The 24,685-nt window shown below is 43.9% G+C and overlaps 1 protein-coding gene across 1 annotated transcript in view; it reads right to left on the minus strand.

Annotated features, from left to right (window-relative positions):
- Window positions 1-219: 219 nt before the first annotated feature.
- Window positions 220-24,685, minus strand: part of col28a1a (collagen, type XXVIII, alpha 1a) — a 32,120-nt gene continuing 7,654 nt past the window's right edge. Inside the window, exons 9-33 of the mRNA XM_037474846.2 lie at window positions 24,035-24,088; window positions 23,842-23,910; window positions 23,656-23,724; window positions 23,046-23,114; window positions 22,790-22,858; window positions 22,613-22,681; window positions 22,466-22,534; window positions 21,426-21,494; window positions 21,262-21,333; window positions 20,028-20,096; window positions 16,051-16,122; window positions 14,021-14,089; window positions 11,694-11,762; window positions 11,513-11,581; window positions 11,240-11,308; window positions 10,989-11,057; window positions 10,784-10,852; window positions 10,482-10,550; window positions 10,297-10,377; window positions 4,300-4,335; window positions 4,182-4,218; window positions 3,176-3,730; window positions 2,510-2,658; window positions 1,247-1,505; window positions 220-792 (exon numbers count right to left, since the gene is read on the minus strand). Coding sequence (XP_037330743.2) covers window positions 620-792; window positions 1,247-1,505; window positions 2,510-2,658; window positions 3,176-3,730; window positions 4,182-4,218; window positions 4,300-4,335; window positions 10,297-10,377; window positions 10,482-10,550; window positions 10,784-10,852; window positions 10,989-11,057; window positions 11,240-11,308; window positions 11,513-11,581; window positions 11,694-11,762; window positions 14,021-14,089; window positions 16,051-16,122; window positions 20,028-20,096; window positions 21,262-21,333; window positions 21,426-21,494; window positions 22,466-22,534; window positions 22,613-22,681; window positions 22,790-22,858; window positions 23,046-23,114; window positions 23,656-23,724; window positions 23,842-23,910; window positions 24,035-24,088 — 2,523 coding nt within the window. The 3' untranslated portion in view covers window positions 220-619. The remainder of the gene's footprint in view (window positions 793-1,246; window positions 1,506-2,509; window positions 2,659-3,175; window positions 3,731-4,181; window positions 4,219-4,299; window positions 4,336-10,296; window positions 10,378-10,481; window positions 10,551-10,783; window positions 10,853-10,988; window positions 11,058-11,239; window positions 11,309-11,512; window positions 11,582-11,693; window positions 11,763-14,020; window positions 14,090-16,050; window positions 16,123-20,027; window positions 20,097-21,261; window positions 21,334-21,425; window positions 21,495-22,465; window positions 22,535-22,612; window positions 22,682-22,789; window positions 22,859-23,045; window positions 23,115-23,655; window positions 23,725-23,841; window positions 23,911-24,034; window positions 24,089-24,685) is intronic.

Genomic DNA, 24,685 nt, shown 5'->3' on the forward strand with positions numbered 1-24,685 from the left:
AATGTTTAGATACAAAGAAACATTGCAACATTTTAAGAAATACTCTTAATTTCTTTCTGACAAATGGTTAAATATCCATGCACTCTCATATGTTGTGTCTCACACAGATTAACATAAAATATTTTGTGGTCAAACTCGCATAAAAAATCTGCTTCTCCAACAGGCAAGTACTTTTTTTTGGTACAATTTGATATTCCTGATTCATTTTCAGTTGCGTGCTCCAAGTATTTAGTGTACCTTGCCTTGAGGTTCATGTTCCGTTTCTGTCTCATGGTACAGAGGCTGTGGTGGCTTTCAGGTGAACATGCTCAGAGCTGAAACACGGGTCGACAGGATGGCTTACTAAGTTTGTAGATGACAACCAAATGAAAGGGCATCAGGGGGGCATGTTGAACCAGTGCGTTTACGTCTCAGAGCAGATACATGTGCAGCAGTTCAAAATGAAGGAGGAGCACCGGCAGTGTGAACGTAGCCTGGAAGTCTATTAGGAGGTCCACGCCTGCTCTCTATGACGTCATGACCTGCAGCAGTCCTCAAAAGGGGGGGTGGTTCCGTCCCTGGGAGACGGTGATGGAGCATGTTGGTCAGACACGCACCACTTTCCCCGAGCACAGCGTCTTTACGTGTAGACACAGGAGCTCCTGCAGCTGGCTTCGGTCTCAAAGTTGTTGGCGTTGCCCTGACAACCACCGTACCAGAACTGAGCGCAGGCGTTGGCCTCTGGGTCGTAGTACCACTTAACCACGTACTCCCGACAGGGACCCGGGTCCAGAGTCTGACTGCACCCCTCACCTGAGAGGACGAGACATAGGTGTAGCAGGTGAGGAGATGACCAGCCGCGTGCTGACTGAGGCCCTGTTTAGACCCGGCTTTATGGGCCGGGCATTAGAATGCGTGTCCAGATATCCCTTATGATCGGATCTAAATAATAAACTTGCACTCACGTCCCCTCACTGAATCTGTTCTGGTTATTTACATTTACAAATAATTATGAAGACTGTGGACATCGTATCTCAAATTCTTGGAGAAAAAGAAAAGAAAGACTTCCTCCAGGATGACCTGGTGTGTTTGTTTGTTAAGACAAAAGGAACTCAGTGAAAGGAAGGTCCATGTGATAAGTAACCTTTTTATGTGTGGCAAAACCATCTTTTTTGTAATGTGTCTTAGTGGGAAATATACTTATCACCAAAATCCAAATAGTCAAATGGACTCATGTGAAAGGCTCTTTGCAACGCGGAAGGTTTACCTGTCAGCGTTGAGTCAGTCGTGATTGGATGAGAGCTGACCGGATCCAGTTTGATCTCAGTCTGGTGCAGCTGGCCAGTCGACATGTGAGGCCCCTCTATTGAGGTCAGCCTGGGGCCCCCTGGGGAGGCAAACAGGACGTCGGGCAGCTCCTCCCAGGCCTCCACCAACAGGTTAGTATCAACCAGGCTCTCGTCGGCCCTACCTGACACATGGGACTGTGGACTCAGGTTGGTTGGTGTCTCCACTGGGAGTTCAAGCTGGGAAGCAGAACAGTTCAGAACAGACACACTTTTATTCAATGAGTCTTTTGTGCAGTGGAAAGTCTTAATTTATTCACTCAGTAAACATTGTGAACATGAGTTCATGCTCCAAATCTCTTGTCTAATGACCTTTTAAATCGAATATTATGTTTATTTACTAAATTATCGATTCCAAAGTCTAGTCTTCAAAAAGGCAGTCGACAAAGCAATCACCATGATTATGTCCACTTTTAATATACAGTCTGTGTGTTCAAGCACAATGCAAACAAATGCACCTTTAAAAAATGCACAAAAAGCATGTTCCAAAATAAGAGTGGATCACGGATTGCCTTCCCCCTAATGGCACTATACTTGTGGTCATGGGTGTAGCCTTTTAATGGTCATTGACCCTGAAAGGGGCGCCAGCTTTGAATGTCAACTTGACAAACCACACCTGACCAATCTGACATATTGTACATTGGATGGTTCATGTTTATGGTTTAAAGCAAAATGAGATCAGCATGCCAACATACCTGATTGAAATGTTCTCATAATTGTTTATTCTATGGTGATTAAGTTTGTTTTGTAATTTAACATGCTTGTCATTTAACATTTGCTAATTAGCACAAAACAAAAAAATATGGATATACTAGTGTTAGAAGTTAAAATAAAACATGTTGAGATATTTTATTGTGGACCAAAAGTGGCAGACTGATCAACAGTCCCTAGAGTCAAGCTGAAAAGATAACTAAAGCCATTCTCGATACTAATTTCATATTCTAAAATGTCCACAAGCTCAAAGGGGAAGTTGACCTTAGTGGAATGTGTTGGCTCCTGATACTGCTGCCTCATACAACGAACATGATGTCACTGGACCACAACCTTTGCAAATAAGTCACACCTGAAACAGCTGGCCGCCCCTGTTTTAGTAGTCCCAGAAGCAAGCTTCTGACTTGAATTGAAAATGCTACTGAAGACTACGGTCGACAGTGTTGAAAAAACAAAGATAAAAGAAGCCTTACTTGGATCTTTCCCTCAATTGGGAACTCTCCGGAGCGGCCTTCTCCTAGAAGCTCTGGGTGTATTTCCACAGGTGGAGAAGGGGAGTTCTGTAGAGATGTCATTCTGTCATCCTGCTCACAAATGCTACTCAGTATTTTGCCTTCCAGAGCTGTACCAAAACAAACAAGTTTTGGGTCAAGTGGTACAGGTTATACTCAACCCAGAATAAGAAGGGTTAATGCGTATGTAAACCAGTATACATATAAAACAGTATACATGCAGTAGACGCAATAGACAAATGGACTGGGAAGTGCTTTTCACCACACCGTGCTGTCTGCCCATCAAGACCATCTAACCACCACCAGGCACACCAATTCTGGTTCTACATTGCATGTGGGTGATGTCTTTTGTCATAAATCTAAGGGGGGGGGGGTCCTCTGGATACGATGGAGGTGGTAGGAGACAGTAGGATGCTGGCTAAGCTATCGTCCTTCATGGACAACACGTCCCACCTCATGCAGGCTGCTCCTTCAGCCACCGACTGATTCCCCCTCAGTGTGTGAAGGAGAGGTAGCCCAGGTCTGTCAGGCTGCACAACCGCTCTGCTCCATGTGTGCCAAAAACACTGAAAAAAACACTCATTGTGCCAGGTGGTGCTATTGTTTGAGACGACATGCATCGCTTACTAGGAAGTGCCCTGAAGTCATCTATGATGTAGACATGCTGTTCGTCAGGATCGGAGGCAATGACGTCCACCTGAGCCCGGAACCCTTCATAGAGACGGTCGGTCCTGTTGACGACTCCTATTACAAACATCTCAACCCCCTCTGCGTGAGCGTTCGTTGCCGTCTCTTCAAACAGCATGACGTCCCGGGGGTCAGCCTGCCCGTCCATTAAAACCACAGCCACCTTCCTCACGCCGGGACGCGAGGCCCGGAACAGCTGGTTGGCTCGATGGATGCCGCTGCCCGTTAAGGAGCCCCCGCCAAGGTATGGCATGTCCCGGACGGCAGCCTTGACGTCGTCCTGGGTGGACTGCTGCTGCAGACTGACTACCACCATGTCCATGTGGCTGTACAGCACCACGCCGACCCGACAGGCTTCTCGGCTGATTCGCACTTCGTCGATAAGCGCGTTCACAAAGTCCTTCACCAACTCAAAGTTTTCTGGTCCCACATTCTCAGAGCTGTCTATGACGAACACCAGCTCCAGAGGGCTTTCTCTGCATTTGAGACCACAACCTGGGCAACAAATGTCAGAGATTCATTTTTTGTAAATGGAACTGCATTGTGGATGCAAAAGCATGAATCGTTGCTAAACAAAAAGTTTAATGTCTAAGTGAAGCTTATAATTGTTACAAAATACACACAAACATCAGTTCAGATTTTCACTTGCTTTCCTAAGTTAACTGTGTCTTCTTTTATATTCAATAATCAAATATACACTTCCATCAGTGCATATATGACTCTTTGTTTACTGAGAATGAGCCCTCCATTTAAACATGGAGGGGGCGCAACAAACCAAACACTAGCTCCAAAGAGAGCAAAAGGGGGCAAAGTTTTCCCCACTAGATGGCATGAAAAAATCCTACACACATTTACAGTACAGGACACATTAGCACCCAAAGAAGAACCGAGCAGAATATTCAACTAACATGAACAGATGAGAAACACTATTAAACGTATAATTTACCACATATTTCTCTTATAATCCTGACCACTTCTTCTCTCTGTGTAAAGAGAACAAACAGGGAAAAAATTAGGCTTTACCTTTCAGTGTATATAACACTGTTATTTGTGGCAGTACTTACTGTCAGTCCTCGTTCTCCCTTTTCTCCAGGTCTCCCCTGTGAAACCAGAGTTACAAGTAATACAAGTATATTCTCAAGTGCATATTTCAGAAAAACAACTAGACTATTTTTATGTGGGCAGAAAAATCCGTATGTTTGTTACATCATTTACCAGTAAAGAATTAACCATTCAAATAATTTAAAGATTACTTTGGGTCTCAAACAGGACCTGAAGTCCTGGCTATGTTTGGTTGACCAATCCTTCACTCTGACTTTAGGACCTGTACACAGGGGTACACCCGCGTCCCGCAGTGTTGTTTTTTTAACAAGAAAACAAATCTGCAACTTGGAGGTATAATCTCCGATGTAAAATGACAAATTTGTCAAATTTGATTGAAACACTGATAGCATGCAAGCGTTCATTTGGACTTTCCTAAATATACTGTGCTTTTAAACTGCTGTTGATTTATTCTGTTGCACTTTATTTCTGATTTAAAAGAATTATTTCAAAAGTTTCTCAATATTCACAATTTCACAAAGAATAAAATTATAATTACTGAAGAAAGAATTACTTCAAAACTCACAGAAAGTGTGTCATACTTTACTTTATGAGCCACAGCAAACATGCAATCTTTCACCTCGTCAAAGACTCGTCAAAAACATCATCATATTTGCCAGGTCTGTTAGCATTGCACTTTGTGATGCTAGTGGTTTCCACCAAAAATATAGAAACTTATTTAGTACAAGTTCCAAAAAGGGTGTTGAATGGTCATAATTTAGTTTAATACCATTAGGCTATTAAAAAAACAGCACTAATTGTGTTATTAACAACTAAACCATTTGCAATAGGCTTGTGTTTGCAAACACTGGCGAGCCATTTTGAGATATAAAAATGTTTTATATATGATAAAAAGGACCTACGTTTTAAAACCAGTCGATCTCTATTGTTATAAACTGATGATGGCATAAGCCTGACAACGCTCGCTATGAATGTCAAAATAATTAAAGCTGAAACAGCATTGAAAGGGCCTTCGCCTCCCCTGCATGTCGGGGGGGCAGCGGTCAGCCGGAACACACGTTCAAAAAGACAAAAAAGAGAGAAAATAAATACATTTTGGGGGTGGGATAAGTCACCACTAGGCTACTTGTATTGCTGTTAAAATATCTGCAAAAAGTACATAAAATATGTCGGATCACCTCCATTCAGGGTTCACCCATCAAGGGTTTCTACAGTCGATGTTTATCGGACACCGCTGTAGCCTCATTTAAAGAAACCATTCCCTCTGCTCTAAGTTCAGTGTCCTGTCTCAAGATATCAGAAGACTCCTGTGAAAACTTCAGTCCGTCACAAATCGACCATCTTGTCGATACTGCCACAGGCTCTTTGAGAATGGCGCTGGACGGTATTGCTCCCCTCAAAAGAAGAATGGCAACAAGAAGGAAGTTCGCGCCTTGGTATAACTCTCAAACCCGGAACCTAAAGCAAACTGTGCGGAAACTTGAGCGGTTATGGCGTTCCACCAAATCAGAAGGATCTAGGCTAACTTGGCAAGACAGCGTTAAAACATATAAGAAGGCTCTCCGTAACGCAAGAGCATCTTATTACTCATCATTAATCGAGAAAAATAAAAACAACTCCAGGTTTCTCTTCAGCACTGTAGCCAGACTGACAGAGAGTCACAGCGCTGTCGAGCCGTGTATTCCTGTGGACCTCAGTAGTAACGACTTTATGAACTTCTTCAATAATAAGATTCTGACTATCAAAGAGAAAATTGATGGTCTACTACCCCCAACCGGAGCCAACCCGTCCGCGGATGTAGGATCCTTGGACGCAGCCGTGGGCCCTGATACCTACTTGGATGGTTTCTCTTCCATCAACCTTGATCAACTGACTTCTACAATTTTGAAATCCAACTCTTCCACTTGTCTCCTGGATCCGATTCCAACTAAGCTGCTTAAGGAAGTTTTTCCGTTAATTAGAACATCCCTACTGGATATTATGAATCTGTCTTTGTTGACAGGACATGTACCACAGTCCTTCAAGGTAGCTGTAATTAAACCTCTTCTGAAGAAACCTACCCTAGCTCCAGAGGTGTTGGCTAACTACAGACCCATCTCTAATCTTCCCTTCCTCGCTAAGATCCTGGAGAAATCTGTCGCGAATCAATTATGTGACTTTCTACAAAACAATGCTTTGTTCGAGGATTTCCAGTCAGGATTTCGAATGCATCACAGCACAGAAACGGCACTGGTGAAAATTACAAATGATCTTCTACTTGCATCGGACCAAGGACTTGTATCTTTTCTTGTATTGCTGGACCTCAGTGCTGCATTTGACACCATCGATCACCGTATCCTGCTGCAGAGACTGGAACACTTGATTGGCATCAAAGGAACTGCACTCAGCTGGTTTAAATCTTATTTATCGGATCGATCCCAGTTTGTGTTTGTGAACGGTGAATCATCGAGGACCACGAATGTTGGTCACGGAGTCCCACAAGGTTCTGTGCTTGGACCGATTCTATTTACCCTGTACATGCTTCCTTTGGGCGACGTTATCAGAAAACACCGCATAAACTTCCATTGTTATGCAGACGATACTCAACTGTATCTATCGATCAAGCCAGAAGACACCAACCAACTTGTTAGACTTCAGGACTGTCTTGGAGACATCAAAACCTGGATGACCTGCAACTTCCTGATGTTAAACTCGGAAAAAACGGAAGTTATCATGATAGGCCCAGAGCGCCTTCGAAGTCAGCTGTCACGTGATACAGTCTCTATGGATGGAATTGCTCTGGTATCCAACAGCACCGTCAGAAATCTTGGAGTTCTCTTCGACCAGGATATGTCCTTTAACTCTCATATAAAGAAGACTTCAAGGACTGCCTTTTTTCATCTACGGAATATATCAAAAATCAGGAACTTCCTGTCTCAAAGTGATGCAGAAAAACTAGTTCATGCATTTGTTACTTCTAGACTGGATTACTGTAATTCTTTGTTATCAGGCTGCTCTTGTAAATCGCTTAAACCTCTCCAACTGATTCAGAATGCTGCAGCACGTGTATTAACAAGAACTAAGAAATGGGATCATATAACTCCTGTATTAACTTCTCTGCACTGGCTTCCTGTTAAATCAAGAATAGAATTTAAGGTACTTCTCCTCACCTACAAGGCACTTGCTGGTGAGGCACCGTCTTATCTTAAAGAGCTTGTTACACCGTATTGTCCTACAAGGCATCTACGCTCCATAGATGCTGGGCTACTTGTGGTTCCTAGAGTTTTAAAAAGTAGGATGGGGGCCAGAGCCTTCAGTTATCAAGCTCCTCTTTTGTGGAACCAGCTTCCACTTTCAGTCCGGGGGGCAGACTCGGTCAGTTCATTTAAGATAAAGCTTAAAACGTTCCTCTTTGATATTGCTTATAGTTAGGGCTGGCTCAGGTTAGCCTGGACCAGCCCTTAGTTAAGCTGCTCTAGGCTTAGACTGCCGGGGGACTTCTTAGGACACACCGAGCCCCTCTCTCACTCTCACTCTCTCCTCCCACAATCATCCATGCTTTATTAATGTACATCACTAATTAAGCTTCTTTCCGGGAGTTTTTTGTGCTTTCTCGCCTAGCAGGTCTCCGTGGATCATAGTTTCGTGCGGACCCCGGTTCTAACTCCTGGCTCATGGCTCTGCTGACACCTGCTGCTGCCATCATCATTACTTTAAATATGATTCATATTACTGTCATCAAAAACCAACATCTTTCTGCTCTCCCTCCCCACAGAAGCCTCTGTGGATGGTGGTTCGATCTGATGGAGGTTGTCCCTGCAGTGGTCCTGCCGTACACCTCTTCTGCTACTTGCAATTACTTGTATCATTTCAGTTAGAGAAATTGAATGTATTGTACATCTTTTACATTGTTGATTCTGTACACATGACATCCATTGCAGTCTGTCCATCCCGGGAGAGGGATCCCTCCTCTGACGTTCTCCCTAAGGTTTCTTCCCTTTTTTCCCCATTGAAGGGTTTTTTTCATATTTTGGGGAGTTTTTCCTGTGCCGATGTGAGGGTTTCGGGACAGAGGATGTTGCATGTGTACAGACTGTAAAGCCCTCTGAGGCAAATTTGTAATTTGCGATTTTGGGCTATACAAAATAAAATGAATTGAATTGAATTGAATTCAGTCAAGGCAAAGGACGACAGCTAATCCGTCTTATTGTAAGTCGCTTTGGATAAAAGCGTCAGCCAAATGACATGTAATGTAATGTAATCACACCACTTCTGTTCCATCAAGAAATAACCTGTGAACTACATCTGCTGTATGACAACGTGGGTGGCTCCCTGACGAGAGCAGAGCTGTGCTTTTATCAAGTGGATCATTTATCTTCAGTGAGGATGTGGACAGAGGTCCAGTCATGTCGGTCACAGTGGGACATTTGACCAAATTGATTTATTATTTTCATTCCTATTCTGCTGATATGCAGGAGCAATATGCACAGCTATATCAAAGCTGTGGCCTTCCAATGAGTGCACCTGGATCAAAGCAGTTTCTGGGCAGCTTTATGAATACGTGTAGGGGGCGTTATTGAGCCAAAATGCCATTAGGAACCATTGAAATCATGAGGTAACTACATCTTTAACTGTAAATGTGTTTTCCAAGTTTAATCAAGAGTGGTTCGTCAAAGTATAGCGTCTAGAAAGTGCAAAAAGTAGAGGGAATATTCACACCAAAAAAATGATAACTGACTTCCTGTTTGTTTTAGAGCTTGGTCCCAAGAGACTTCTTTTTAGGTCTCCCTGTAATATATTTGTTTAAAAATCATTTTTGTAGGTCAATCAGGGCGCATGGGCGGCTTCATTGAAATCTTCCGGGGGGGCGCTATTGAGGCAATTTACCACTTTTAAACCAAAACTCCACATTATCATCTAGGACACTGACAGAAGTTTTCAAAAGGTTTTGAATTTGCCAAGGCACCAAAAGATGGGCTTGAACTTTCGTGCGAAGACTGTGTCGTGATGGCAACAAAGTTTTTCAAAAACTCTCAATATTCAATGTGAATTATTATCAAAGGCTTACAGATTTGAGGTCGATCAGTTTAAGAGCTAGGAATCGCAGATAAAAGTGTAAAAACTTTGTGTTCATCTGAGCCAATAGGTGGCGCTATAGTTTTTTGAAAATCACTGCATGGGAATATTTTAAGGCCTACACTACCATCACAAATTAGACATTTTGGCCAGAAATATGAATGTTCCTTAGACATTTTCAAGAAAATCGTCCAAAATCTACCAAAATGGACGCCAGGCCACGCCCAGGTAGTTTAACAAAAACAGTAGCTTTGAATACATTTTGACCAGATAGGTGTTCGGATCAATTTGCCAGAATTTGAAATTGATCGGATTAAAACTTTGTCCGTTTGTAAATCCAAAATACGATAGATATTGCAACAAACAAGAAAAAATTCAGAGAATGACTGCAGCGCCCCCTAATGTTCAAATATTCTGAAAACATCTGGGGATGCTCAGGGACTCAAAACATATCCTAGAGATTTGGTGAGAACAGGCCAATTACTTTTGAAGTTATATGTCTTTCACTTTTAGGCAACACCCCCTACAACTTTATTGGTCCATAACTTTAAAACCCAATGAGATATTAATATGGCATCAACCTAACAATGATTTCCTGATGGTGAAAAATCTAGCTAGGCGCATTTGCATACCATGATTTACTTTTTTGTAGAACATATCCAAGAGTACCTGTGTGCAAAATTTCAAGTCAATTGGTGAAACTGGGCAAACATTTTCTCCACAGGGAGCACTTTCAGGGGGCGCTGGAGAGCAAATTTTCAGTTGCTAACTTTCAGTCGCTAACTTTCAGGCCCTAATAACAAAAAAGTGCTACCAGGACCCTTATTCTTAGCTCCATTACAAGAAGGAAAATAAACGTGACCCAGTAACAAATTATAACAGGAAAACCAACCCATCCCATTGAACCGTTAAATAGTGGACAAATTATGCGATTGGGAAGTTACCATAGGTCCAGTAGATCCTGGTTTCCCATAATTTCCACTGTCTCCTTTCTTTCCCCGAACTCCAGGTTTTCCTCTGTTACCCTGTGTGCGTAGAAGCACTCTTTATTACAAAACATTAGCAGCACTGGTGGCAATACATAAAGGCCATGCAACCTATGGCAATACAGTAGCTCCATTGGAAGTACCTTCTCTCCTGGAAAACTGTCCCCTGGTGGTCCCCGAGGACCCATTGGCCCCTGAAACCCAGGTTCTCCCTAAAATGAAAGACGCATGAATCGGTCAGCACAACAAGACCATCATCTGTAATATCTGCATATCTTCAAGCCTCGTCCATTGAGTAATTTGATTAAGTTGAGACAATGGTTCTCCTTGCAAGACAAGCTAATGGGTCAACAGGCTCAGCTCCAAATCAAGAAAGTACCGTTCATGAGTTCCCATTGCCTGAAAGTACATCATACCAGTCTTATCAAGTGTTATTATTGTCTACCTTTGGTCCCTGGATGCCCTCTCCATGAGGCCCTAGCAGGCCTGGTGGACCAGGCTGCCCTGTAGAGCCCTGGGTAAACAATGCATCACAGCATTAGTCAAGTTATTAGGCCAACATCATGATGGAGAGGAAATGGTTTATAAGAACAATAGAAACAGGCTTGTGTAACTCCCCCTTCATACTGCAGATACACATACACACTAACCTTTGGTCCATAAAGTCCAATTCCTGGAGGACCAGAGGGCCCCGGCACACCCGACAAGCCTCTGTCACCCTTGCACACAGACAAAACAAACTTGCACTAAAACTGCATATCCATCTTATCTATCCAACGCATTTTATAACATTTCGTTTGTTCCTTGTATACTATTCTCCTTTCAATGGCACTAACAATATAAGTCAACAGTCTGTTCCAATCAGGAATCAACAAGACTGCTATGAGTTTTACAACCTCACCTTGGGTCCAGGCAGACCTTTCCCTTCCGGTCCCATTTCTCCTTGCAGTCCTGGTAATCCAGGCAGCCCCTGATGGTCACAGGAAGTATTGTTCATTTCCAAGCCTGCCTTTATTCTATTTACCCCAAAACAAACCATCCAACTAGCTCACGCTACAGTTCACTGCTTTTTATACAAGCAGTGAATGAATGAATGAGAACATTCCAATGTTTTGCATTTAATATGAGCATCCTTTGATTGTATTTCTCACTTTGGATGACTTTTTCCTCTCACCTGTGGTCCTGGGAAGCCATCCCCCTTCATTCCTGGTGGGCCCACAAGGCCAGTATTTCCTTTGCTACCCTGACAGAGAAACAGCAGAGCAGCTCAAATAGTGAGTGACTACCAGGAGGGAGGGGGTTTTGCTGCCGGCATTCTGTATTTCTAGGGTTAAAATATTGGGAGCTTGTGTTACCTTCGGCCCAATGATTCCTACACCGGGTTCTCCAACAGGTCCAGCTGGTCCAATGGGACCAGGATCTCCCTGTCATTTGGACAGGTAACCCACTATTGAAACTCATAATACACACATAATACATTTTATACATTTACTGCATAGACCCCCTACAAATTGCGTAGCGTGTTGTGTGTCAAGAGAAACTATCAAAGTTGTGGTAAACAGATAAGTTTGCTTTACAAAAGGTTACTCTTACTCTACTCTACACTTTGATGTTTCAAATCAAACTAAATTTAATATAGGAGAGAAAATGGGTATTGTTAACCTGTCAGTTAACTCCATGTCAGGCCTCAGCTCTACAGTGGACCAGCTTTCCCTCATCTATGAACCAAGCCAATTTCCAAGGTTTTTATTATGTTAAATGACAATTTACACTCACCGGCCACTTTATTAGGTACCCCATGCTAGTAACGGGTTGGACCCCCTTTTGCCTTCAGAACTGCCTCAATTCTTCGTGGCATAGATTCAACAAGGTGCTGGAAGCATTCCTCAGGGAGTTTGGTCCATATTGACATGATGGCATCACACAGTTGCCGCAGATTTGTCTGCTGCACATCCATGATGCGAATCTCCCGTTCCACCACATCCCAAAGATGCTCTATTGGATTGAGATCTGGTGATTGTGGAGGCCATTTGAGTACAGCGAACTCATTGTCATGTTCAAGAAACCAGTCTGAGATGATTCCAGCTTTATGACATGGCGCTTTATCCTGCTGAAAGTAGCCATCAGAAGTTGGGTACATTGTGGTCATAAAGGGATGGACATGGTCAGCAACAATACTCAGGTAGGCTGTGGCGTTGCAACGATGCTCAATTGGTACCAAGGGGCCCAAAGAGTGCCAAGAAAATATTGCCCACACCATGACACCACCACCACCAGCCTGAACCGTTGATACAAGGCAGGATGGATCCATGCTTTCATGTTGTAGACGCCAAATTCTGACCCTACCATCCGAATGTCGCAGCAGAAATCGAGACTCATCAGACCAGGCAACGTTTTTCCAATCTTCTATTGTCCAATTTTGATGAGCTTGTGCAAATTGTAGCCTCAGTTTCCTGTTCTTAGCTGAAAGGAGTGGCACCCGGTGTGGTTTTCTGCTGCTGTAGCCCATCTGCCTCAAAGTTCCACGTACTGTGCGTTCAGAGATGCTCTTATGCCCACCTTGGTTGTAACGGGTGGTTATTTGAGTCACTGTTGCCCTTCTATCAGCTCGAACCAGTCTGGCCATTCTCCTCTGACCTCTGGCATCAACAAGGCATTTCCGCCCACAGAACTGCCGCTCACTGGATGTTTTTTCTTTTTCGGACCATTCTCTGTAAACCCTAGAGATGGTTGTGCGTGAAAATCCCAGTAGATTAGCAGTTTCTGAAATACTCAGACCAGCCCTTCTGGCACCAACAATCATGCCACGTTCAAAGTCACTCAAATCACCTTTCTTCCCCATACTGATGCTCGGTTTGAACTGCAGGAGATTGTCTTGACAATGTCTACATGCCTAAATGCACTGAGTTGCCGCCATGTGATTGGCTGCTTAGAAATTAAGTGTTAACGAGCAGTTGGACAGGTGTACCTAATAAAGTGGCCGGTGAGTGTAGACCACAAGCATACAAATAATGTGCTTTGATATGCAACAACGCAACATCAAATATATGTTCTGTTTTATTTGTTGTTGTTGAAGAAAACTGGGCACCGTGTCAGGTAAATTTTTCTCCAAAAACTTCCACAACAAAGATGACCTTGATATCACACACACATGAACACCAGTTTGCGGTTGGAGCAACATTACACCATGCACGTTTAATTCAGTAAATACCATATTCTTTGGTTGTTTGTTTTCTTACCTCATCGGTCTTATTGTAGTAGATGTAATGATTACTTTTTACTTAAAATAAATCTTGACATTGCTGGACAAAGGAATGGAACATTGCTATCCATTCATTCAGAGCGCACACAGAACATTAGTGTCTACTCCCTCATCGTACACAAAAGGTCTATGCACACAATGACAGTGAGTGCACAGGGTGAAACTGGAAGTGGGTGCAGTTTGCATAGACATTTACGACTGAGCTCAATGATCAGATTTTTTTATTATCACTTTCTCTTCCAATTGAGTTTGGTTAAATTAAATCCGTTTTTTTTTGTTGCTTTTAACTGATGGCCTGTCATTCTTTGTTGAACGTTTACTAATGTCAATTGTCACTTTGTCGCAGGTGTAAAGACATCAGTCAGAGTCTGTCCATGTACGTGTGTTTGCGTTGTCAACTGATTTCCTCTGTGTCATTACCTTTGCTCCCGATAAGCCACGCCCAGCCATTCCAGGTAGGCCCATCGTTCCCGGACTCCCCGGCTCTCCCTAAACAAATGCGTCAGTGAGAAAAGGGCAAGCTATAAGCACATAAAAGCTTTGGTCAAGAAAAACCTTGAAAAGAAAAGAAAACATTTGTAGTACACGTCCATTTCCTCTCTAGAGCTTAAAGTAGAAGGCTTCTATCAGTACAAGTTAACTTTGTACATGTTTTACTTTTAACTTTGTCCTTGTTTTTATCTTAATCTTTTTCTTGTTTTTTGTAAAAATAAACTGTAAGTAGGTGTAGAGCAACAGAAAAACTGCAGTCAAATTCCTTGTATGCGGTCATTATGGGCTAGGGTAACATACCTTTAAACTATTGAATTTATTAAACAGAATTTTATCATAGAACAAAAGTTATTTTTGTAATTGACCACACCAATGAACAACTGTAATGTCCTGCATTCTTGTTTTGACATTGAACACATTATGTATGGCACATGGGGGTTTCTAGTTGAAGACTATGCATGTACTACTATTTGGCCCATGACCCCTTTACATTTTCCAATTCGGGCCAGTCCCAGTCTTTGCGCTTCAACTTGATTGTGGAGGTTTCCATCTGTCACTCACTGGAGCTTCAAACCTCTTAACCACAACCTTATCTTACCCGCTCTGTTTCCGTGGAAGCTGTGAGAGAAAAGTGTTGGATCCAGTTTTGGATTTCTCACATACCTATGTCAGTTGTTTGATCAAATGGAGCTCGGGGGTCGTACCCTAGTCTGTTGGGACTTGGCTAGCGGACTGGAGGGTGATCAGTACTGTCCCACACGGACCAAGATCAAAATGCAGACTGGTAGCCAGTCCATCTCCGTGAGCAACATGCCAAACCTCTAACTGCTCGGTGGGAAACCCACTGCTGTTCAGGCTCAACTTAAGACCTACCTTTTGTTTCAATACTAATTGTATAATAAACAAAACTTGTGAACTTGTCTAATTTTAATTGTTTTCGGCAGCGCTAATGTGGTTAATTTATCACTAAACAACGTTGGGGGATTGCATGAACTCCGTCATTACCTGTTGGTCCGATGCTGCACCCGCACTAAGGGGAGGAGGAGGAGGAGGAAGGGGCGGGGATTAGGAGCACCGAGGAGCATGTCGGGTTGAAATTCTCATAATTACTCAGATAAATGCCCCGTCAGATATCAAAACACATTTGCAGGGGATTGATGACAGACAGAATCATTTTTATTCTTAATTTGTTTTTTCTGTAAGAGAAAGTGAATGTATTGTACATGTTTTACATTGTTGATTCTGTACACATGACATCCATTGCAGTCTGTCCATCCCGGGAGAGGGATCCCTCCTCTGACGTTCTCCTTGAGGTTTCTTCCCTTTTTCCCCCATTGAAGCGTTTTTTCATATTTTGGGGAGTTTTTCCTGTGCTGATGTGATGGTTTCGGGACAGAGGATGTTGCATGTGTACAGACTGTAAAGCACTCTGAGGCAAATTTGTAATTTGCTATTTTGGGCTTGTGGTGGCGGGCGTGGTTTCGGCTCGGCTGCAGGGGGAGAGAGGGGGAGTGGCTCGAAGAACAGTGCCAGGTGGAAACACTTGGCAACCAGCTGGGGGGAATTAACGGGTTTCCTCTCGCCCCTATAAACAGTGAGGCGAGCGAGGAGGAAGGAGAAGGACCGACCGAGCGAGCGAGTGACTTAATTGAGTGCATGAATAAAAGCATTTGGAAACCCACCACCCTGCGGTCCTGTGCCGTGTCTTCACCCCACGCACCCACACCGTACAGGGCTATACAAAATACAATGAATAGAATTGAATTAAATATTGATGAATGACATTTTTTTTAGCTCCAGTAGAAGGGGCACTTTTCTCACCATTAGGGGTCTATCACGTGCCTGCTCTCGTCTATTTGTGAAATAGGAACTATGAGTGGAAGAATTGATTGTCCCTTTGGGGATTACCAAAGTAAACCTTGTTCTGCTAATACCTAGGGCTAACTTATTCAACAAACCTTAGCTCCAGCAGGTCCAACGGGTCCCGGAGACCCTGAAAGTCCCCTTGGCCCTCGGTCCCCTCTATCTCCCTGAGGAGAAACACAAACACATGGCGTGTTACCTCTTAGCCCCTCTGGTACCGTAGCAGGAAGCATCACTAAACTGAAAGATAAATACAACCTAATACAACAATCCAGATAGTAAACTTTGAACGTTTAGGGCTGAGTGAATGAAGAGGCATGGAAATATGTGCAATCACTACTTTGATATCTTAATTGATAGTAACTATTGACACACATGCCCTGGTTTTTTAATAATAATAATAATAAATCGAACTTGTATAGCGCTTTTTTGGACACTCAAAGACGCTTTACATGAGGGAAAAAACAAAAAATGGGGTTTACGGAAAAGCTAGTTTGAACAGGTGGGTTTTGAGCACCGATTTGAAGGAAGGCAATGAGTCAGAGTTTCTAATAGGCTGTGGGAGTGAGTTCCAAAGGGTGGGGGCGGCGATGGCAAAGGCTCGGTCCCCCAGGGTTCGGCGGTTAGTGCGAATGATAGGGGTGAGGCGGTTGGTGCCTGCTGAGCGGAGGTGGCGGGTGGGCTGGTGTTGTTGCAGAAGCTCAGAGAGGTAGGGCGGAGCCAGGTTATGGAGGGACTTATAAGTGAGGAGGAGGAGCTTGTATTGAATCCGATATTGAACGGGGAGCCAGTGGAGCTGTTTGAGGACCGGGGTGATGTGTTCTCTGGACCGGGTATGGGTGAGGAGGCGGGCAGCAGAGTTCTGGATGTATTGCAGTTTTTGGAGATGAGTGGTGGGAAGTCCATAGAGGAGGCTATTGCAGTAGTCGAGTCTGGAAGAGATGAATGCGTGGATGAGGATTTCTGCTGTTGACTGGGTAAGGGAGGGGCGGAGGCGGGCAATGTTGCGGAGGTGGAAGAAGGATGTTTTAGTGATGTGGTTAATGTGCGTTTGGTATGAGAGAGTGGAATCCATTATGATGCCGAGGTTGCGTACAGAGGGGGAGGGGGTGACATTGTGACCGTCGATGTGGAGGGTAAAGTTCTGGACAGAGGAGAGGAGAGATTTGGGACCGGTGATGAGAAGTTCAGTTTTATTGCTGTTGAGTTTGAGAAAGTTATTGTCCATCCAGGTTTTGATGTCGGAGATACAGTCAGTGATGGTGGAGAAGATAACCGGGGTGATGGATTTGGTGGCGATGTAGAGTTGGGTATCGTCAGCATAGCAGTGAAAGTTGAGTCCATGGTGGCGGATGATCCGACCGAGGGGAAGCATGTAGATGGTAAATAGGAGGGGGCCGAGCACGGAACCTTGGGGGACGCCGTGGGTGACAGGGGAAGTGTGGGAGTTGCAGTTGTTGACAGAGACAAAGTGGTGACGGTCAGAGAGGTATGAAGTAAACCAGAGGAGTGCTGTGCCGGAGATGCCAATTGATTGTAGACGGTGGAGGAGGATGGTATGGTTTATTGTGTCAAAAGCTGCGGAGAGGTCGAGGAGGAGGAGGATGGATATGGAACCAGAGTCAGCGGCGAGGAGGAGATCATTTGTAACTTTAAGAAGTGCTGTTTCTGTGCTGTGGTGTGAACGGAATCCGGATTGAAATTTTTCGAAGAGATGGGAGGTGTGGAGATGTTGGTGGACTTGAGTTATGACGGCGCGTTCCAAAATTTTTGAAAGTAACGGGAGATTGGAGATGAGTCTGAAGTTGTCCAGGTTGTCAGGGTTAAGGCCGGGTTTTTTCAGGAGTGGAGTGATGGAGGCAAGTTTGAGTGGGGATGGGACAGATCCAGAGGTAAGGGAAGTGTTGATGATGCTGGTGATGAGAGGGATTAGAGTTGGTATGCAGGTTTTAAGGAGGGAAGATGGAATCGGGTCAAGCTGAGAGTTGGAGAATTTCATGTTTGTGAGAAGTTTGGTGGTTTCGGAGGGAGACAGAGGAGAGAAGGAAGGAAGGCAATGGAGTGCGAGTGGAGCGTGCTCATGTTCAGAGGGAAAAGAAGCGGAGGAAGTGGATGCAAGTGAACAGTGTATAGAATGGATTTTAGTATGATAGGATGACAGGAAGTTATTGCATTTGTCAGTAGTGAATGTGGAGGTTATATTGTCCTTGGGTTTAGTCAGTTTTGCAAAAGTGGAAAATAGTGTGCGGGGGTTGGAAGAATTTGAGTGGATGAGTTGTGAGTAGAAGTTGGACCGGGCAGTTTTGAGGGCGGAGTTATATGTGGTTACAGCTTGTTTGTAGGCTTGGGCATGGACAATGAGACCGGATTTTTTATGGAGCCTTTCAAGTTGTCTTTTTTGTTTTTTGAGATTGTGGAGATCTGGGGTGAACCAAGGGGCGGAGGTGGAGAAGGAGACTGAGGCAGTTTTGAGGGGGGCTGTTTGGTTGAGGCAGGAGGAGAGTGTGTGGTTGTAGAAGTTGACAAGATCAGAGGCAGTTGGATCTGAGGGAAGCGAAGAACTGCGGAAGGCATGGGATATGGATGCAGAGAGAGCGATGGGACTGATTGATTTCAGGTTACGGAATGTAATTGTTCTTGAGTGTTTGGCAGTGGGAGAGGGGGTAATAATGTCCAGGGTGATGACCAGATGATCAGAAATTGTGAGGTCGGTCAATGACAGGTTATGTATGGTGAGGGAGGATGTGGAGCAAACCAGGTCCAGAATGTGTCCACGATTGTGTGTGGGGGAAGTAACATGCTGGGTGAGGCTGAGGCAGTTTAAAATGTCCAAAAAGTCAGATGTGAATTTAGCTGTAGGGGAGTCAATATGGATGTTGAAGTCACCGAGAAGGAGAACAGATGGGGAAATGGAGGACAGCTGAGTTACAAAATCTGTGAAATCTGAAAGAAATGCTGGGCAGTTTTTGGGGGGGCGGTAGATGACTGCAGCGGTAAGTGATTGGGAGCCGGGAAGTCTGAAAGCGAGGTGTTCAAAGGAAGATACAGCCGGGATGGAGATGGAACGGAGGGAGATGTCGCTGCGATGGATAACTGCGATGCCGCCTCCTCGCCGATCCAAACGGGGTTTGTCAATGTAGGAGTATCCAGGTGGGGTGGTCTGATTTAGTGCAATATATTCCATGGGTTTGTGCCAGGTTTCTGTGAGACAAAGTATATCCAGTTTATTGTCATTGATGAATTCACAGAGGAGCAGGCTTTTATTGTTGAGTGATCTTGTATTGAAGAGTGCTGTTTTAAGAGGCTTTTGTTGTGAAGTCCATGTGGCGGAAGTTGAGACGGGCAGGAGGTTAGATGAAGTCACGTGATGAGTACGCAGATGACGTATGCGGATGTTGTTGTGCCTGTGTACGAGCGGGAGTGAGCTGCGGGCGGACCAGAGAGATGGAATACTGTTTTCGCCACTGAGGTTGTAGAGAAGGCTGCGTCTTGAGCCTCGGTGGATGTAGGGGCGACGACGGAGAAGGCAGTGTTGTTGCAGAGTTGTTGTGATATCCAGTGAAGGAGGTGCGCGGTGGTTGAATCTGAAGAGCTGCAAGGACGTGTATCGAAGCGCCATGGACGGAGCCAGGGATGGCAACAGCCGCGGAGAGGCCAACAAGAAAGCCACGAACAGTAGCCGCATTGCTGGCAGGCTGCTCTGGAGTGCAGGTCGGCCGGTAGCCGGGTTGTAGTCCGGGTTGTAGTCCGCTGCCCGAGCAGAACACAGCGCGGTTAGGCCATAGGCAGCCCCGGGAGCTAGCTTGATGGTGGTCACAGCAGAGTTCCACCGTGACAGGCGGCAAAACCGGGCGACCAGGCAGAGATACAGTCCAGATCTTGAGGCAGGGTCAGATGCCACCGGTACCAGGCGAAATCGGTACGTAAAAACCGTTTAGTTTCAACAAACTTTTTCGACCGGAGTGAGAAGCTGCAGCCAAAACGCACCAGCGTCCTCTCACTGTCACCTTTAAAAGAACATACAGGACAAAAACAAGTAAAATTTGTCCATAGCTGCACGGTGTCTGATTACCTTTTCTCCATGGATGCCTTTTCCTTGTGCTCCCTCTAGGCCCCGCAGACCTGGCAACCCCATCTCTCCCTAGATCAAACCAACATTTCTAATTGAATCACCGGTTAGCTTGTGGCGCATGTGATTCAAGGCAGAGCAGGTCTGTGGTTACTCTTTACACACCAATCCTTTCCTTCTTTACTACTTGGGTACAGTGTAGAACCTGTTGAAACAAGGTGCTGAGGTTGAGCAAAGTAAAGCAAAGAAGGACCATTCTATTTTCACTGCTGGGTACCAGTTTGCGATCCACGGTACGACATAACCCAGTGCCAAGTAGTACTTGTCCAGTCAAGGTGATCTTGAGTGGACTTCAAGAGTTCTTTCACATTCAATGCAACACATCTAATGGATGATGGTCTTAGCCTTTTATGGCGCTAACAGTGCTAGCAACAGCAACCGTGATGACAGAGGGAACAGGCTAACCTGGGAGGGGATGACCAGAGGATGGCCACTATGTTTCTGTGACAACACAGACCTGCCACCATGGTGTGCGGACTTAGTTATCAACATTAACTGATGTATGAGCGCTGCGCAGACCAGGGTGGGTTTGTTAGCCAGTGGGACAGTTTCCAAGCAACGTGATAGGTACCGAATGTAGTACTGAATATACTCTGTTAATATTTGTATAACTTGAAGGGTCCATGGGGTATTTGTATTGGCGTCGTAGCTTTTCTTCTTATTAGTGCATAATGGCATCAGCAATTTATGTGGTTCCTCCACTTTTTTCATTATTGAGTAATTCCAGTTCTCTCCTATTTTCAAGCTGCTATAAGGTCTTGAATGGATGATATTTTTTATGACACAAGTTATTTACTGATCTTTTATAAGTGCTAGAAAATAACTGTCTTTAGCTTGTATTAAAGGGACTTGTTCTTGGTCCTAGAAAACATCTAGGTACAATGATGCAGGTTGTTCAACTAAGGGGATTTTTGCTTCCTTGGTCTGGAAGCTGATTCATTCAGCTCTTACACAATTATGTAAAAAAAATAACATTTCTTAATATTATTAAAAATACTCATCTTGTAACACAAGGACCGTCCATGTCATACCTTTCTGTCTTCAAGTAATGAGTCTTTAGTGCATGTTTTGATTGACTTAAAATACAACACTTTCAATGTTAACTGTTTACTGTTTGGTAATCGGTTTAACATCCAAATTGGACCATATCATTTTAGAAAGAGTGAGTCTTATTCACCTTTGGTCCAGCAGCTCCGTCCTCACCAGGAATGCCTGGTATCCCAGCAGCACCATCAGGCCCTGGATCCCCCTGGAAAACCACAAATAAACTCAAAACATCTGGGACGGACTGTGCTGAAATACTGAATGTTTCTAATCTGATGTGATCGATAGTTGTCTTACCTTCGGCCCTTTTTCACCTACACCCCTCTCTCCCTGAGGTCCGGGCTCTCCGGGAAAACCCTGGTCACCCTAAGAAAAAAACACAAATCACAAACAATTCAATTCAATTCACTTTATATTGTATAGCCCAAAATCCCAAATTACAAATTGGCCTCAGAGGGCTATACAGTCTGTACACATGCAACATCCTCTGTCCCGAAACCCTCACATCGGCACAGGAAAAACTTCCCAAAACATGAAAAAATCCTTCAATGGGGAAAAAAGGGAAGAAACCTTAGGGAGTACGTCAGAGGAGGGATCCCTCTCCCAGAATGGACAGACTGCAAGAAGTTTCAAATTGTAAATTCTGAACTGAACATTCCATCACAGTTTGTAGACTGCCTGGTTTGAAACTTCCATAAAATCAGTTGAGCAAACAGACAGTTTTAGGGTTCAACGAGAGACAGATACAGCTTTCAGCTCAAAATTAGGTAAAAAAAAGTGGCCACATGTTTGTATTGATTTTTTTAGTATACATCTACTGAATGCGCTGATATGGCACACTTCACTCACATTCATGCACTACTGACAGGGGCTACAATGCAAGATGCCACCTCGGGAGACTAACTAACCATTGGGCTCCTAAATGAAGCCCAGGACGCCCACTGACAGTCTTCTGAATCCTGTGTTCTATTCAATATGAATTATCTAACACATGGGACACTTTATGTCGATTGCACTTGTTTGTGTATTTATGTTTAATGTTTGCACCATCCCAACAAGACAAAATCCTTGTATGTGCAAATATACTTGGGAATAAAAGGTTTGGATTGCCATTCATACCCATGCATACATTGCATAAAGAGCTATCGGGAGAAGTTTAATGTCAAGTATGTTGCCCTGGGACACATGGACGTGGATTATCAGAGCCGTGGATCGAACCGCCGATGCTTCAATAGTAAATGAGTGAACTAGGGGATGGATTGAATTATTGTCCTGAATATCAGATACATCTATTGACTTAGGTCACAGTGTCAATGCTAGCTGGGACTGCTACTGACCTTTGATCCAACTATTCCCAATCCAGGAGGTCCTCTGGGACCAGAAGGCCCAGCTGGACCTAGCTCCCCCTACGCCAACAGAAAACATCAGAATCAGAACACAAATAAAGGATAAACAGGTGGAGGAAGCATGTACATTGGCTTTGCCTTTTCTCCTTGCACTCCTGCCCCAGGGAATCCCACCAAGCCAGGCAGCCCGGGGGCTCCTGTGTTTCCCTATGGGTCAGACAGGTGAGAGGTCAGACAGGTCGTCCTTTACAGGATCACAGCTTTTCAGTCAATAAATGTCAGCAATTCCAACCATTTTGTACAGTTTACCCATACCTTATCACCTTTGTTCCCAAGTCCTGGAGGTCCACGGCCGCCCTTTGGACCCTCATACCCCCGGTCACCCTGCAAAAGAATATAAGGGTTAATAGAACCTTTCAACTGGTTTTAAAACACCAATATGTCACCTCTCAAATTTTAAAACTCAATGTTTTTGAAAGGTTTCTCGCTGCCCATTGTGCACTCTCTTAAATAAAGCATTGATGAAATAACACATATTAGTTTTACTAAACCAACATATCCTGGAACCTACCTTGGATCCTGGAACACCCTCACCTGGAAACCCTGGTGATCCTTGCATCCCTGGTGGCCCTGCTGGACCCTAAACACATATAGTAACTGAATACTACTGGAAGCAGGATAATAATCATCACACAACTATACGAGGTCCGTAGGGTTTCAGTTAGCGACAAAATGATTTCATGAGATTTGAGTGGGCCTGCCCTTTAAATATATTTTTTATTCAAACAGAGAAAGACCATAATAATTTGAATTTTAAAAGACATTACATTTTAACTACTAACAAATGCTAAATGTTCCCCATGAATGTATAGCAGTGAAATATTTCCCTTGGAAAAGGGTGAAACTGGATTTACACAGTTTGAACATGTTTGATTTAAGAATTCAGATGTCAAAATCTTCCTTTCAGATTTCCTTTGCTTCATAAATACAAAATGGAAAGTTGTTCAAAAGGATTTGTCAAATTCAAATCTAAAAACTGAATTCAGGTCCCCCAATAGAAAAACTACTCTCCAATGCACAAATCAAATTGACAGGACATTCAGTGACACTATTTAAGATATCATAGCCCACATGAATATAAATGAATATTTCTGTTGTTCCACTTAGTTTTGTGAACTCACTGCTGCTCCTGGTTCCCCAATACCCATTGGTCCAGGAGGACCTGGTCTTCCTTGGTTCCCCCTGTCACCCTGAAAGATATAGTTGACATATCAGAGATAAAAGTAAACAGGACAAACATGCACCTTCCTCCAGATAGACAGGTGGGATAATGTTTTTATTGAAATCTAAACCAAACCCAAGTGTACCTTGGGACCAGGGAACCCAATGCCGCTATCTCCTGGAGGTCCAGATGCACCTCTCAGTCCTCGTTCACCCTGTTAGGACGGGGAAGAATTTACAAAGTGGGGCTTGAACGAAGCGAAGCTTCCACCTATGACCAAATTGATTTTTTCAAATTGTCAAAAAGTATTGGATCGATTTGACTGCCAGTGTTCCTACTTTAGGTCCAGATGTCCCTTCAGGACCTTGATCTCCAGGTCCTCCCCTGGCTCCCTGAGACAGGAACAAAACAGGAAGGATACCAAAAACATAAATGAATTTAAAGTATTTAAATTTTACAAAAAGAACAAAACCCTTCCATTTAGTTCAGAGTTAAAAGGTAAAGGTACAACAATGTTTTTGTATTTTTCAGTTCCACAGTGTGGTCTCTGGGAGGTCCATGGACCTCGGGTCCGTGTGATGCTTTCTGACTGTGTTTGATTGCACCACCCAAGTGGTTAGATTGATTGAAACCTGGAGTCTCCAACCTTATATGACCAGTTGAAACAAGGGCAGAAAATGTTTGTATGCAACTTTTATTCAAACATTTTAAATATATTCAACAAGTAAAGTGGCCTGCTAGCTGTGAGCGCCATCTACTGGTGTCTAAGAGCAGTTGGACTGGACTAGATGGACATGTGGTCTAGAAGAAGGTCTCTGTCACACTGGCTGTCCTCCAAGCAAAGCAATCCCATAACATTACAACACTGCATCATGAAGTCAGCAAGGCATGGCTGTGAATCATATATCTAAAATATCAACTCTTTTAACAGATGGTCACTGATCTTTAGAGCCAAGTATTTATCCTTCATCGTGGACGCTTTGTTAATT

The sequence above is a fragment of the Pungitius pungitius genome, chromosome 17 (genome assembly GCF_949316345.1).
Source record: "Pungitius pungitius chromosome 17, fPunPun2.1, whole genome shotgun sequence".
In the NCBI taxonomy this organism is placed as follows: domain Eukaryota; kingdom Metazoa; phylum Chordata; class Actinopteri; order Perciformes; family Gasterosteidae; genus Pungitius; species Pungitius pungitius.